Consider the following 14,568-nt stretch of genomic DNA (forward strand, 5'->3'; position numbering starts at 1 on the left):
TCATTCAAATCATTATACAGAACAAGGGGGAATTAAGTATTTTTCTCATCTATCAGCCATTCAGTCAACTTCCTTTCTGGATGATTATTTTGTATCAGATCAACCTTACTTGGATATATGGGTATGTATAACAAGTAAAAGTCCCTATGGATGTTAAAGTCAAAAGATCAAAGTCATAAAAAACAGACTGATTTTTCTGTATTCTAATTTTATATCTTAGAAGTAGGATTGTGATTTGTTGGATACTAATTTTAGTGTAAACAACGAATTAAAAAAATTCATAAAACACAATTTTTCCACAATCCAAAAACAAATGAATCCACAGAAAGCCGCTATGGCACAAAAGTTTCAATAATGTATTACATATTTAAGTATGTAGGTTAAAATTTTTTAGAGACAAGTGCCTGTGTGTGGTTTTTGACTTGATATGTCATGCAATGGGTCCGGGTGTAGGATTTTCTCACTATTGAAGACCCATTGGCGGTTTATTAGTCTGGTGGCTGTCTCTTTGACACATTCCATATTTCCATTCTCAATTTTATTGTATGTTATGAGAACCTTCTGTTAGGCAGAACCTATATCAATGTATATTTGTTGACAGAACAAAAAAAAAAATAAAAAAAAAAAAAATATTATATTATAGTTCATCGTGTCCTTTATTTTTCATAAACCAAGAATCTAGTTCTTCTACATTTTTCCAGTCCACAAGTTTCCACCAATCAGAGATGTGATTAGGTCTCTTGTTTTTATGTTTTAAATAGTAGGCGTGTTCCCATACATCAATCACTAAAATTGGGCAGAGTCCTTGTGACAATGGAGAATCCTGATTGGCTGTTGTTGAAATAATGAGCATCTTGTCTGTTGGTTGCCTTGACAACCATACATAACCTGTAAATTAATGAAAAATATTTTAAAACATTTTTACCTAGAATTTAACTTCAAATATTGAAATACATGATTTTTTTTTTGTACACTGAAGTCAATATAGAAAACTGGACTTAAGTCTTTAGGCGTTTAGGGGCTCCATATCATTATTATAAAGTGAGGTGATGATGTGTAATTGCCACTGACTTATCATTAATTTGTCAAAAATTGTATATATATCCTATAGACTGTACTTGCTTTTGGAATAAAGTATTATAGCAGTTTATACCAGGTCAGTAAGTCAATGTTTGTATGGTGTTGAAATCTGGAATAAAGGTATATTTATTTTTTCCATGTTGCAGTATTAATTAAAGATAAGTTTATTTTTAAAAGTACATGTATTAAGGGAAAAGTTTCTTTACATTGATGACTAACATGCTAAAACATAAGAATGATTGATCAGAAAATTATGTATGAACATAAGTTGTCACAGATAATATATGATTTTTGTTTTGAGCAAGAAATAGGAAAGTACATTTTATATTTAAATCAGAAAACGCAGATTTCAAAAATAATTATAATTAAAGTTAAATCAGAAGCAGGGAGATAATTGTGTGATTTAAATTATATTATGATTCAATTCTAAACTACCTGATCAAAACAAGAATAGATAATTATGTAATTTCTTTTTTCTAATCTAAAATACCTGATCGAAACAAAAGGGGATAATTATGCAATTTCATTATTCAAATCTCAAATACATTTGTGTTCTTGATCAAACAAGTGAAGATAATTTTCAGTTTCATTCTTTAAATCTAAAATACCTGATTCGAACAAGGGGAGGTAAATATCAATTTCATAAAAAAAAATCTAAAATACCAATCGTAACTACTCTGCCATTCTCGCTACGCAGTACAATTGGCTCGTCTGCACTACAGAGAAGTTATTTCTTCGTGCAACCAGAAAGGCCGAGTTGTTCCGATTGTCTAAAATACCTGGTGCAAACAAGGGGAGATCATTTTAATTTCATAAAAATCTGAAATATCTGATAACAAAAAATGGAGATAATTTCAATTTATTACAAAAATCTGAAATACCTGATCCAAACAAGGACAGAGCTTTCTGGGTAAATGCTTCTTTAAATTTATCAAAGCTGCCAAAACTTCTTTCAATATCAGTCATCAGATTTGTAGAAGGTATTCTCTCTTCTCCGTCAGGGTTTGGTGACATGACCCACCAGTATAAATTATGATTCACAAATCTATAAAAAAAATAAAGGTTGAGATTTGGTGACGTCATCAATATTAAATATATTTAGTAAATTAGTACAAATCAGTTAAAACTTACTATTTGAGTTGGGATTTTATGGATGACTGCTGGGTGATTTACACCAGCAATATAACAGGGTTGTCCAAAGTCAGTAGCCTGAACTTCAGTTGTTATTGTTGGCTGGAGTCATTTTTTAGGTCAATTGTTTAGTTATAAATCAGATCAATCTTTTTTTTTCATTTTTTTTGTTTCACCTATGTCATGTAAGTGCCTTTTTACCAAATGCACTGATTACACAACAATAATTTTGCTCATTGTTGAAGGTATTAGTCACACAGAGTTTAAACATTTCCTTCAAGGAACCCAACTCTAATATGGAAGAAGAAGAAGAAGAAGAAGCAAAAATTTCAGAATGAACAGCATACTATTTGTGTCTTATGTTTACACAACACCTACCCTCCACCATTGTTGACTATTGCAGATTTATATTGCTGAGGAATTTTTTCAATAGCTATCAAAATTGTCTGGATAGACTCTTCTGCTGGCCACTAAAAATAGATATTACATTATTTTATATCTAATACATATATTTTAAGTATATAAATGAATTGATATACAATACAACTTACTCTGACATGGAGATTTTGTCATTTGACCTGCCAACTTGTGAGCAGCTATCTACTGAAAACTCAATTCATTCACAAATTTATGGAATTCTGTCATTAATTTCCATGGATATGGATCTGCAATTTTTGATTGAGGTGATATTGTATAATGATACTTCATTTTGTGGTTTTGACAGTCTGCATACATAATGCATAAATGAATTGTAATTCTTGAACATTTAATTTGAGGTTTACTTTCATGCCTTTACACATATGCATGTAATCCACGAAAATTCTGTATCCCAAGAAAACTGACAAATCCACAGTACATAATTTAAGCTCTCATTTCCTATGTTTACACAGTTTTATGATGAAAGATAGAAATGACAATCCAATCCAACAGGTTTGCATTGGAGAATTTCTGAAGGTTTTAAAAAGAAACAACATGACATTTTGACTTAAAGAAATTTGTTTAATCCAAAACCTGCAATGGCATGAATAGAGTGTACTGGTATATATATGTCTTTGTTGTAATCTTGAAACAGAACAATTACATAAATATTCTTAATACAACAGTAATGCCTCATTCAAATGGACATTCAATTGAATTGAATTAGAAATACGTTTTTGTTAACCCTTTCCTCCATTGATTTTTTGTTTTGCATACTTGATTCCCATAAGGATTTTTCAATAAAATGCTAAAAATATGCTTTAAAAGTATTAATGCATTGCAAAAAACAAATATTTCATCAAATAAATTAAAGTCTGATATTCCTATGATATTCCTTTTCATATTGGATACATATTTTAGAAAGTCTACTGCAGACACTTTGAAGTCAAAGCGTTTCAACTGAGGTACTACACAGGCGTCATTACAGAGTAAAGGGGGTGGCGTCACTATATATGGAGGAATTAAAAGTTTGGACATCACAGTTTTGCGAATTTGACGCGCATTGTAATTCGAATTAGAATTAACGTAAGACGTAAAAGGTTTCAAATGCAAATTAAACTAATTCGAATTGGTTAATGTGAATCGAATTCGAAATACGTGTGAACTAGGCATAATTTGAAGAAACGCATTTTAAAAATGAACAGCTAGAATACAATTTTTTTGTACATTTTTGACATAATTAAATCATGTGACAAACACCAATCTCTATAGTTAATTTTTATGAATGGTTGACTTGGTAAACAGTACCATTAAAAAACACATTGGTTCCTACTTTAGGATTAGGAGATTTACAGGAAATTAGTGCCTGAAATTCGAAAGTCATCTTTTTGTGAAATTGAACTAACTCAATACACCTTATCGCTATTCCCGCTTGACCCGAGAATCTGTCCCACTTGAACTTTTGACGTCATACAACAATCTCTTTTCCATTGTGGCGTCAGATATTTTCTTTTATGACGTCAAAATTTTACGGGAACTTGTGTGATGTCTAGTAATGGCGGACAAATAGCGATAAGGTGTATCATGTCAATACAAAAAGCATTTTAACTGTATTCAAATGATTATACTGTATGCTGAAGAAAAATCGTTTGATTTTCGTACTTACAGAATGATTATACTGTCTCCAGCTTTCTAGAACAGCATTCAACTTCTTTGTATAAGATGCGTGATGTCCTTGGTGATGAACTCTCAACGTTTCCTTGTCAATGTAAGGTTCAAGTTCATCATATTCATACGGAAGACTTGGTAAGTCATAATCTGCAGCAATAACGTCGTTTATCTTGTATATTTCTTGCTTGCCACTGCTGAAATCGAGTAAAATAGCCAAACAAAAATAATTAAATACTGCCGCCATTTTGACCAGACAAACAGGTAGTGTCACATGACATAAGGATTTTTCAACTCTTGAATGGAAAAGTCTAGAGAAAATTTGGGAAAAGGGAAGTCACTCTAAATTTATCCAGGAAGGAATTTTTTGGAAAACAAAATGACTTCAATGACAGATCTGATATTTGGTTTTCTTCTTTTGTCTTGTCACACATTTGCATTTAGTGTAAGAGGTATGAAAATGTATTCTAGTTAACAATTTCATCATGTCAACCCTAAATATTTAATTGAAGAAACTGACACTTAAATTGATTTTTATGATATTTTAGATTTATATTATAAATAAAATTAAGGTTGATAAAGGTGCAACAAGATCCCTGACTTTTGATAAATATTTAATTTTTGAGCATGACTGACTTGAGGCCATGTAGACTTGGGCCAAATTGTTTTTTTGGACGAATCATCTTTGGGCCAGATTGATGAGGGAGGTAGTCCTATAACATATGACCTCGGGGGCTTTATTCACTAATTACATTTGCTGTTCTGATATTTTTTTTTACTATCAATGTGCCACCTTTCGCATTAGACAAAAAATAAAAAATGAAAATATCAGCATGTAAACGTTAAATAGTGAGTATATAATGCGAAGGCATATATTATAGGACTAATGAGGGAGGGTAGGAGGGGTCCTGATCCCGAATTCCCTGGCTTAAAAATACGAAATCCCAGGCTTAAAAACACTAAATCCTGAGGTCACGAAATTAGAAAAAAGAATTCCCAGATTCCGAAAGGGTCAATTCCGAAATCCCGAGCTTAAAAACACCCGATCACAGAGTCCCGATAAAGGTCCTATCCCCCCTCATTGATGCTAGATGTTTATATATTTGAATTATATAGTTGTTATACCCCCGCTTTGAATAAAAGGAGGTATACTGTTTTACCTCTGTCTGTCAGTCCATCCGTCCATCCGTCAGTCAGTCCGTCTCATGAAACTTTCGTCACATTTTTCTCAGGAACTACACATCCACACTTTCTGTAATTTGGTATCAACATTTATATATGTCATGTATGTCAGCCATACGGTGTGATGCGTTTTCAGATTCATCATTCATCGACTTCCTGTTTACCGAACACTTGTATGATTTTACACATGATAGCCAAGTTGAAAATTTTTGTCACATTTTTCTCAGGAACTACAATACAAGGATTTCTGAAATTTGGTTACAGGATTTATATAAGTCAGCTATACCGTGTGATGCATTTTCAGATTTATCACTCAACAACTTCCTGTTTACCGAGCACTTGCATATTTTTACACTATTTATATTATCCACTTGCGGCGGGGGTATCATCAGTGAGCAGTAGCTGACAGTTTCACTTGATAATGTCTGTGTTATTTTGGTCTTTTGTGAACAGTTGTTTCATCGGTATTCAAACAAGATTTTATTTTTTTTATATATATCGATCACCAATAAAACATATTAATAAAAAATGTAAAAAATAACAAAAACTTATTTAAACATGTTAAAGTAAAGGGGATAGGACCTTTCTCAGGACCTTTCTCAGGACTCCGGGATCCAGTGTTTTTAAGCTCGGGATTTCAGGATCCAGGAATTATTTTTTTCTTGGAGATTTCGTATTTATAAGCCTGGGATTACAGGATATCGTGTTTTTAAGCCCAGGATTTCGGGATCAGGATCCCTCCTATCCCCCCTTAATTATATATTCTACTTCAACTTCTATGTGGTTAATCTGCAGTCGAAGTTTCCATAATGCAGATATACTGTGCTTGTGTGTCAATATCAATGAAAATTATATTAATTTATTTTGTTTATAGAATTACAGACCAGACTGGGTCAGGTACAAAATGAGAGACTGCTTCAACAATTAGACGAGAGACTGATCATCCATGGTGGCAAGAATGGAGAGTGTCATGTTGTGGGATACAATGCTGGTTGCTGTCAACATGTAGAACTAGATGAAGTGAATTTAAACAGTACAGGTAACCATGGCAATTTTGTTATTTAGGTTTTAATCTGTATCAAAGTGACATTTTTTTTATGTATAAAATATAGGTTTACCTGACATACTTGCAATTATTGCTACATGTATCATTTTGGCAAAATAGACATCCCACTTAATTCGGAAACATGTACATGTAAATGAACCAAAATAAAAAAAATACAACAAAGTCCAGAAGTTCCTCATATGATATCGTTTATAGAATCATATACCAGACCGCTTCAACACTTCCAGAACAAGAGAATGTTGCCAGCGTGAACACCATGAAATGGATTTAAGGTGGTACCCAACACTTTAACTAAAATTTATTTGACTCCTTTAATTTTCTTAAAATTTTGACAAAATATTTACTTTGACCCTTTGACAAAAATACAAAATGATAAAAATTTCAAAAAATTTAAACCAACCGTTTTATCAGAAAAATTACACTGGTTATATAGCAGTTTGACAAAAAGTTATTTTGATTATTGAGAAGCTTAATATTCCCTTAAAGGGAAACTTCGCAAAAAATTCAAAAATTGATATTATGTTTATTCTGTATAAAAATGCTCAAATTCATAGATATTAAAGTTTTATTCTGCTAGATAAGAGATCGCCATCAATTTTAAATTTAGAGTATCAATTCTCTGCGGTCAGCCATTTTGTCACCTTCTCCGATTTGCAGTTAAGATATGTCTAAGGACCAAAACTACAGTAACCCGATGTAGTCGTAATTGCGTGATGATATCTCGTCAATCCTACGGTTGTTTCATCCGACTAGTTAACTAGTTAACTAACTTGATACGGAAAATTTTCTTTTTTTTTTAAATAACCATGATCTGTTATTTTTAGACTGAGAATTAGGAATTAGTGAAAAAGTCAAAATTTCAAATCATAAATAAGTCTTCCATGAAACTTGAATTGTTTTCGGAAATCTAATTAGTTCATAATTCTTTTATGTAATAAACTTTATTCAAATAAATTAGGATCTTTGCTTCACTGATCACCTGCATGGCTAAAGGTATTACTCCCAAAGGTATTGTAGGGGGTGTGAGGTGACACGTCCAGGTATTCAAGCGATTTCTTGTTGAGTTTGCATCGTTTCACTTCTTAGTGTATTGATAAGCGTACACGGCCGATAACTTATAACTTTCAATTTTGAACTATTAGGTGTATAATCATAATATACATCTCTATCTTGTGTGTCCGAAAGTGATATTACTAAACTCATACGCTTGTTTATGAATAACATTTCTGGTGAAAAGAAAATTATTTATAAAAATATAAATAATACCAAAAAAAAACAAACCCAGATTTGATGGAATAAAATCTATATACGTACATATTTTTTCCAAGGGTAAATTTGGTAAAATGTAATATATTCTCGTTGTCAATGATGAAGGCCAGAAATATTGATTTAAAAAAATGAACGCACTTGTCGACCATTCGTTTATAAGTTAAGGAACTATAGCGCAAATTAAAATATATACATGTATACATAGAACATATATAAGAAAGAAACATACATTTTGCATAAATTGGGGTAAAATTTTGTAAAATGACGTCCAAGTATGCCAACAGTATGTAATCATCAAATGTCGATAGACGTCATTGAAAAGTTTAGCAGATTTTACAGAGTTATCTCCCTGTAGTGTTAGGAACCACCTTAAACATCACAGTTAAAGAAGTTTCTCACTTGGGACTGGTAAAAATATTCTATACTTATTTCATTGGTCTCATACAGATAACACAAAAGTATTATCTTTATTTTCATTGTTCTAGCACAAATATAGCAAGTTTGATTAATACATTGTATAACACTTTATAAAATGCAAAGTAAAGCAACAAAAAAAAGCCTCAAAAAGAAAACAAAAACATTTCCTCATTGCAGGATAAACTGCACCTTAAAACCCTCTATATGCCTCTTTTTATTTTTCAGTGTGTGTTAATATGATATATTTACCAACAGAATATGGTATTTCTCTCACTCTGACTATTGATGGAAAGGCCTTAATCAATGAAACAGTTTCTGGTAAGCATTGAAGTCAAGTGGTATATAATTTATGGTCTGGAGGGGGGGGGGGTGCTTTATTTCTGTATTGTTAAATTTTTATACCAATTGTCCTTATTATACCCCAGCCAACAAGGTGCGGAGGGTATAATGTTTTTGAACTGTTTGTCCATCCGTCAGTCATCTTTCTTTTCATCAACTCCTCTGAAACCACACAACAGAATTTCGTGAAACTTTTTTGGATAATTAGGACATACTATGCAGATGTGCAAATCTACAGGAAATTAGGATTCCATTTTTTTCTAGGAGTTACGTCCCTTTGAACTTATTTGCTTGAACAATAAACTACTGCAACAGTTTGTCATCGCAACTCCTCTGAAACCACACAACAGAATTTCATGAAACCTTTTTAGATAATAAGGACATACTATGCAGATGTGCATATCAACAGGAAATTATAATTCATTTTTTTTTCTTATACAATTTTTTTTCTTACAGTTATTTTATTTCTCCAGTGACAATATGGGGAAGTGGGGGTATGTGAGAGCACTAACTTAGGTGTTTAAATTCTTTATACTTTTCCCATTATTCTTTATTCTTTATATTTTAGCATCTCATTATTCTTGTTTGTTTCTTATTTTAGGTCAACTTTTCTCTTTTCTGTTAATCCTCATAATTGGATGTCTCTCCATAGGAACACTATATTCGATTCTACTTGATTGAGGTTATTTATACATAAGGGATTTTTTTTTTAAATTTGATCAAGTCACTTTCAAACCATTTAAATGATGATGATAAGTGGCTGTTAAACATCCCCCCCCAAAATTATGTATATATACAATGTGTGGTAAGATCAATTAGAACAATAAACAACACAAGTTAATAACAGAAAAAGTCACCACAAATATACTAAGCATTAAGTAATACATTAACATATTACACACAAAGACTACCAAAATTGCTGCATTATATTCCAGACTATTAATCATGTTAATTGTTGAAGTTTAAGCTTTTTTTGATTATGGTAAATCTAGAATTGGCATTGTCTGAAAAAAAATTAACAAGTGTTACTTTCATTTATTAGTCTTGGATTGAAACCACTGCTGGTAAACTGTTGGTAGCCAAATGTACATTTATCATCAACAGTAGTTAGTGCTTCAATACATTTAGAAACTATTAACAGGGTTCTCACTAAGGCAAGTCCTTGAGTCCTGGACTCATCAAAATCTGACTGGACTCACCATTTTCAAAACTGCATGGTGAGTCCACAGTTGCATCAAGATTGAAATATTTTTTTGTAAACTGAAGACACACATCATCATTTTATACATGTTATAGCAATTGTTTAAAAGTAATCTGAGTTTAATGTCATTAATTTAATTGCTTTGTTAGGTCAGTGGAGACTCAAATATTACATTATACATTGTATTGCAATAAAATATCTTCCCTGCTGTTGGACTCACCATGGCCAAAAATGACGAGTCCCCTGACTCACCTTCAAAAATCCTTAGCGAGAACCCTGTATGAAGAAAATAACTTAAGGCTACCTACTGTGCAAGGGCTGTATAGCCAGTCAAGGTTGTTAAAAACTTCCATCGTCAGTAAGGCTATTTTGGATTTAATTAGATACTGTGAATTGAAAGAACTTTTATTCGTGGGATATCAATTTTCGTGGTTTTCATGGATGACCTTATCCAAGAATTTAAGTGTCCAACGAAATAAAACAACCATTGTCCAAATCAAGACATGGAAAGATCCCCATTGGGAGGTTTGACTACTGATATGATCTAGAAAATATATTGAATAAAGCCATATCTGAGAATTCTTAAATAGCAGTCACAGAACTACAACTACAACCGCAATTTCCTTCAATCCAGACTATTTGTAACTTTCATTTTTAAAGGCTTTAATTTTTTTTTTTTTTTTTTAAACTAAAATCCACGAATTTAAAAACCCACGAACATGTAAATAATGCTCAAACCAAGAAAATTGATACCCACGAATTAAAATACTTTCACAGTAGTATTAATTATTTAATTATTTATCTAAGTTTTTGTTTCTGACTTTGACCTTCCTTCTATCTATTTGTAGCTAAGAATCCTCCAGCATTATGCGCAGAACTACCATACACCAAGAAAATAGCCAGTATGTGTCTGAAGTTCTTCAACCTTGACCTTTCTAACTCAACATTTAGTGGATGTGCCAAAATCATTATAGATCTGGCGTACATTTCTATAGCAGACTATGAACTTGGCTGTTTTAAGATTCCACCAAAAGGTCAAAGTTCAAAGATCCGTACACAAAACCAGTGGCCAGGTTCATTGAAAAAATTAAATCTGCAGCTAAGCACCCATGACAACATCAATGAGAATCCATTATTGACCTTTGTGAAGACCAATCAGATTGCAATTGAGAAGATCAAATCAATGTGGATTAAAGACAAAGTTAACAGGAGATTTACATAATTTACAAACATTTTTGAATTTATCTAATTAACTAATACAGTGTTATACTGTGGATTGATTAATTTTCGTTGTATCCCAATTTTTTGTGGATTTTGTGAGTACAAGTTTAACACAAATTTAAATGGTCAATGAATTGCAAATTTTTCATTGTTTTTATACAGACCTTTGGCAAAACCACGAAATTAAATATTTATGAAAGTGTTAGTTTTCCTCCATCCGCGAAAATAAATGGATTCCTAGTGATAGGAGGAAAAATAAAAGGAGATTTTACTAAATATGATGTGATGCTTTTTATGAAAATGTCAGAAAATACATGTTGCTTTAAAAAAGGCAAGAATTATGACTGTCTTTGAAATATTTTAAGAAACTTGTCATCTGGTCAATTTCTAATTTCCAAGATTTTTTATCCTTCGAAATCTGAGTCAGTCTGTAGATGCCCAATGTCTCATTACCTCGACAATTTCAGGATTCAGTGATCTTTGTCATTTTTTTGTATCGGCTAGGAAGCCTTTGTAGGGGAGTGGTCTAAATAGTTCTTCTGTTTTACTAGCCTGTCACCACTAGAGTTGTGAATTTCGAATCTCCCACATCATAGATGTGCTTAACTTCAATCTTAATCAACAAGGTTTGCCAGTGTTTCTACTGAAAAGGGGGGATTTCTCTCCAGGTTTTTTCACCAATAAAAACTGATCTCCATAACAAAAAAACAACCCCAAAACGTTTTGACCACCACTTTTTTGAGAAATCTGTTAAATATGACAGCAGTTTTTTTTTATTCCTTTCATGTATTTCAGCTTTTGATTTTACCATTTGAATTTTCAATAAGCTCAGAATTTTTTGTTAAACCTGAACACTATATCAATAATTTTGTAAACATTCTGGTGTTTATGCCATATGTTGTGAATGTTGGTTTTGAGAATGAATTTCGGGGTGGGTGGGAGGGTGGGTAGATTCCTATTGGATAGTGCCCATTTAATTTTTCGAAAGTTAGTTTTGGATAATCATTAATGACATAGGTTTAAGGGCTTTCATTCATTTTTTTTTAATTTTCATAAATGATTTCCCTTTGTTATATATATTATGTGTATACTTTATTTTACTTGTTATGATATCTATATAATTAAGTATAGATTATTACATGGCATTTTTCATATCAAACCCTTTATCGGACCAAGGTTGTGATATCAGCCCAAGAGCCACGGGCTCAAGGGCTGATATCATGAACGAGGGCCAATAAAGAGTCTGATATGAAAAATGACATGTAATTATCTTTTTATCATATACTTCAGCAGAAGATATACAGACAAGAACTATTAAAATTTAATTTTGTTTGTGTTTGCAATTTCAGAAAATATTTACAGACAACCAAAACATATTATTTACTTTAATTGTTTTATTGATATAACAAGAATTTTATTTATTTTGTCAAAACAATTATCATGTTCTTTAATAATATTGTCACCTCATTTAATATGTCTTTCAAAACATGTGTAACTTAATTCATTTTTGCACCTCAACTATTTTATCACTTGCCGTTTTCTGCGTTCTGTTGTCGTATTCAATCAAATTTCTGGAAATGCACGAAGTTGCATGTGATAAACGTCACAGAAATTAACAGAAAGGCATGTGATAACATTCTGGAAGCAGTCAATAAAGGTACCTTTATCAGCCCGCTATGGAAATTCTTAAGAATCTGGTCAATAAACCAAGTAATCCTTTCATAGCCTTTTAATATTTTCAAATGTTATTGAACTGTAAAATTTTAGTAATATTTTGTACAAGTATATGATAAAAATATATATTGAATAAATGTATGATTAACTGAGAGTAGGATGAAAGATAAAAAAAATAACATTCCATGTATTGATATCCAATGTCACTGCAATATATATTTTATATATCTTATATACTTTTTTTTAAATATTGGTAAAGATTGCATTCATGCAATCAAAACCCTAATTGGACTGGCTTGATGCAGCATGCAGTTGTATTGTAGTTCAATGCCTCAAATGAAGATAAAGTATTTGTAATATGCAAACACACACTTGTTTCATAGGAATAGCTGGCTAGCATGAGCATCTTACTTGAAGATTTGGAAAAGAAGATGTCTTCAATTTTAAAAAAAAAATGCAATGCAAAGTTTAATCTGTAGTATAATTCACACTGCAAAATGAATGCAATCTTTATCTTTAGTGTACACTTAACACTTTAATTGTAAATATGTCAGTGCTGATACAAATTGTGTATTTATTTAACTTTTTCTGTAGTATTTACCTGAAAATATAGAAATAAAAATTATAGAGTTGTTTCATGCTGCATTTCTATGATAATTTCTATTTTGAGGGGGTCTCATTGGGGGGTTCTGATCCCAAATCCCGCTTACTGTTTTGTCAGATTCCCGTTTCCTGCTTACACTATGAACGTAAGCAATTCTCATTTTTTGTCATTTCCCGGGTCCCTCAAGAACTCATTTCCCGTTTTCATGCAACAATAATTTGACTTTCACGTGTCACGCTTACAAAAAATCGGCAATCCCGCGTCACTCTTAGACCCTAATGAGACCCACTTTTGATATATAATGCAATTAACTAGAAATCTGTATATGCTTATAGTTTTGAGAATGGAAATGGGGAATGTGTCAAAGAGACAACAACCCCACCGTAGAAAAAAACAACAGCAGAAGGTCACCAACAGGTCTTCAATGTAGCGAGAAATTCCTGCACCTGAAGGCATCCTTCAGCTGGCCACTAAACAAATATATACTAGTTCAGTGATAAGGAACGCCATACTAATTTCAAAATTGTAAAACTAATTATAAAAAACGAGATGTGGTATGATTGCCAATGTGACAACTCTCCACAAGAGACTCTTATGACATAGACATTAACAATTATAGGTCATCGAACGACCTTCAACAATGCTCATGGCAACAGCAAAGCCCATACTGCATAGTCAGCTATAAAAGGCAAAATGACAAGGTAAAACAATTCAAACGAGAAAACTAACGGCCTTATCTATGTTCATATAATGAATGAAAAACAAATATGAAACACATAAACAAATGACAACCAATGAATGCTTTCATGTTGATCCGGCCCAAGTCAATCTGTCCCATGTCAATCCGACCAATATTTGAAGTAGATCTAGTCCCAATGAAAAAAATATATTTATAAGAAATAAAAATATTTATTAATTGCATTCATAAATGTTTTATGATTTATACAGGTTTTGGTTTATGTAGGATTCGGTTAAGCAATGTTTCACTGTAGCTGGTTCTCTTGTATGTTTTCGTTAGTTGTTCTTGTAGTATAAATGAGCCCTACGAGTTTACTTTTGAATTGTCAAACCATAACCTTTCACAGCTTTCTATACGATTTGGATTTACTCATTGTTGAAGTTTTAACGGTGACCTTTAATAAGACAATCTTTGTCTATTTGTTCTTATGGTTAGATTTGTCCTTCTCAATCATACCACAACTCCGTATTTTTTATATTGAATATATAGATTACATTTATGAATGTTGTTGTTATATTTGGTAGATGCCTTTTGTGCTTCTTTGTTGAATATTTGTTTGT

General features: G+C 31.9%; 2 protein-coding genes across 2 annotated transcripts; one reads left to right on the plus strand and one right to left on the minus strand.

Annotated features, from left to right (window-relative positions):
* Window positions 1-637: 637 nt before the first annotated feature.
* Window positions 638-4,555, minus strand: LOC134693958 (superoxide dismutase [Mn]-like). Its single transcript, XM_063554936.1, has 4 exons — window positions 4,295-4,555; window positions 2,590-2,681; window positions 1,962-2,125; window positions 638-888 (listed from the first exon to the last, which is right to left on the minus strand). Exons 1-4 carry the CDS (start codon window positions 4,541-4,543, stop codon window positions 638-640), a joined length of 756 nt encoding a protein of 251 aa, XP_063411006.1. The 5' UTR covers window positions 4,544-4,555.
* Window positions 4,556-4,621: 66 nt separating this feature from the next.
* On the plus strand, window positions 4,622-11,332 carry LOC134693959 (uncharacterized). Its single transcript, XM_063554937.1, has 4 exons — window positions 4,622-4,748; window positions 6,353-6,517; window positions 8,456-8,548; window positions 10,619-11,332. Exons 1-4 carry the CDS (start codon window positions 4,676-4,678, stop codon window positions 10,990-10,992), a joined length of 705 nt encoding a protein of 234 aa, XP_063411007.1. The 5' UTR covers window positions 4,622-4,675; the 3' UTR covers window positions 10,993-11,332.
* The last annotated feature ends 3,236 nt before the right edge of the window (window positions 11,333-14,568 follow it).

Source organism: Mytilus trossulus, chromosome 13 (assembly GCF_036588685.1).
Source record: "Mytilus trossulus isolate FHL-02 chromosome 13, PNRI_Mtr1.1.1.hap1, whole genome shotgun sequence".
NCBI classification, from domain to species: Eukaryota; Metazoa; Mollusca; class Bivalvia; order Mytilida; family Mytilidae; genus Mytilus; species Mytilus trossulus.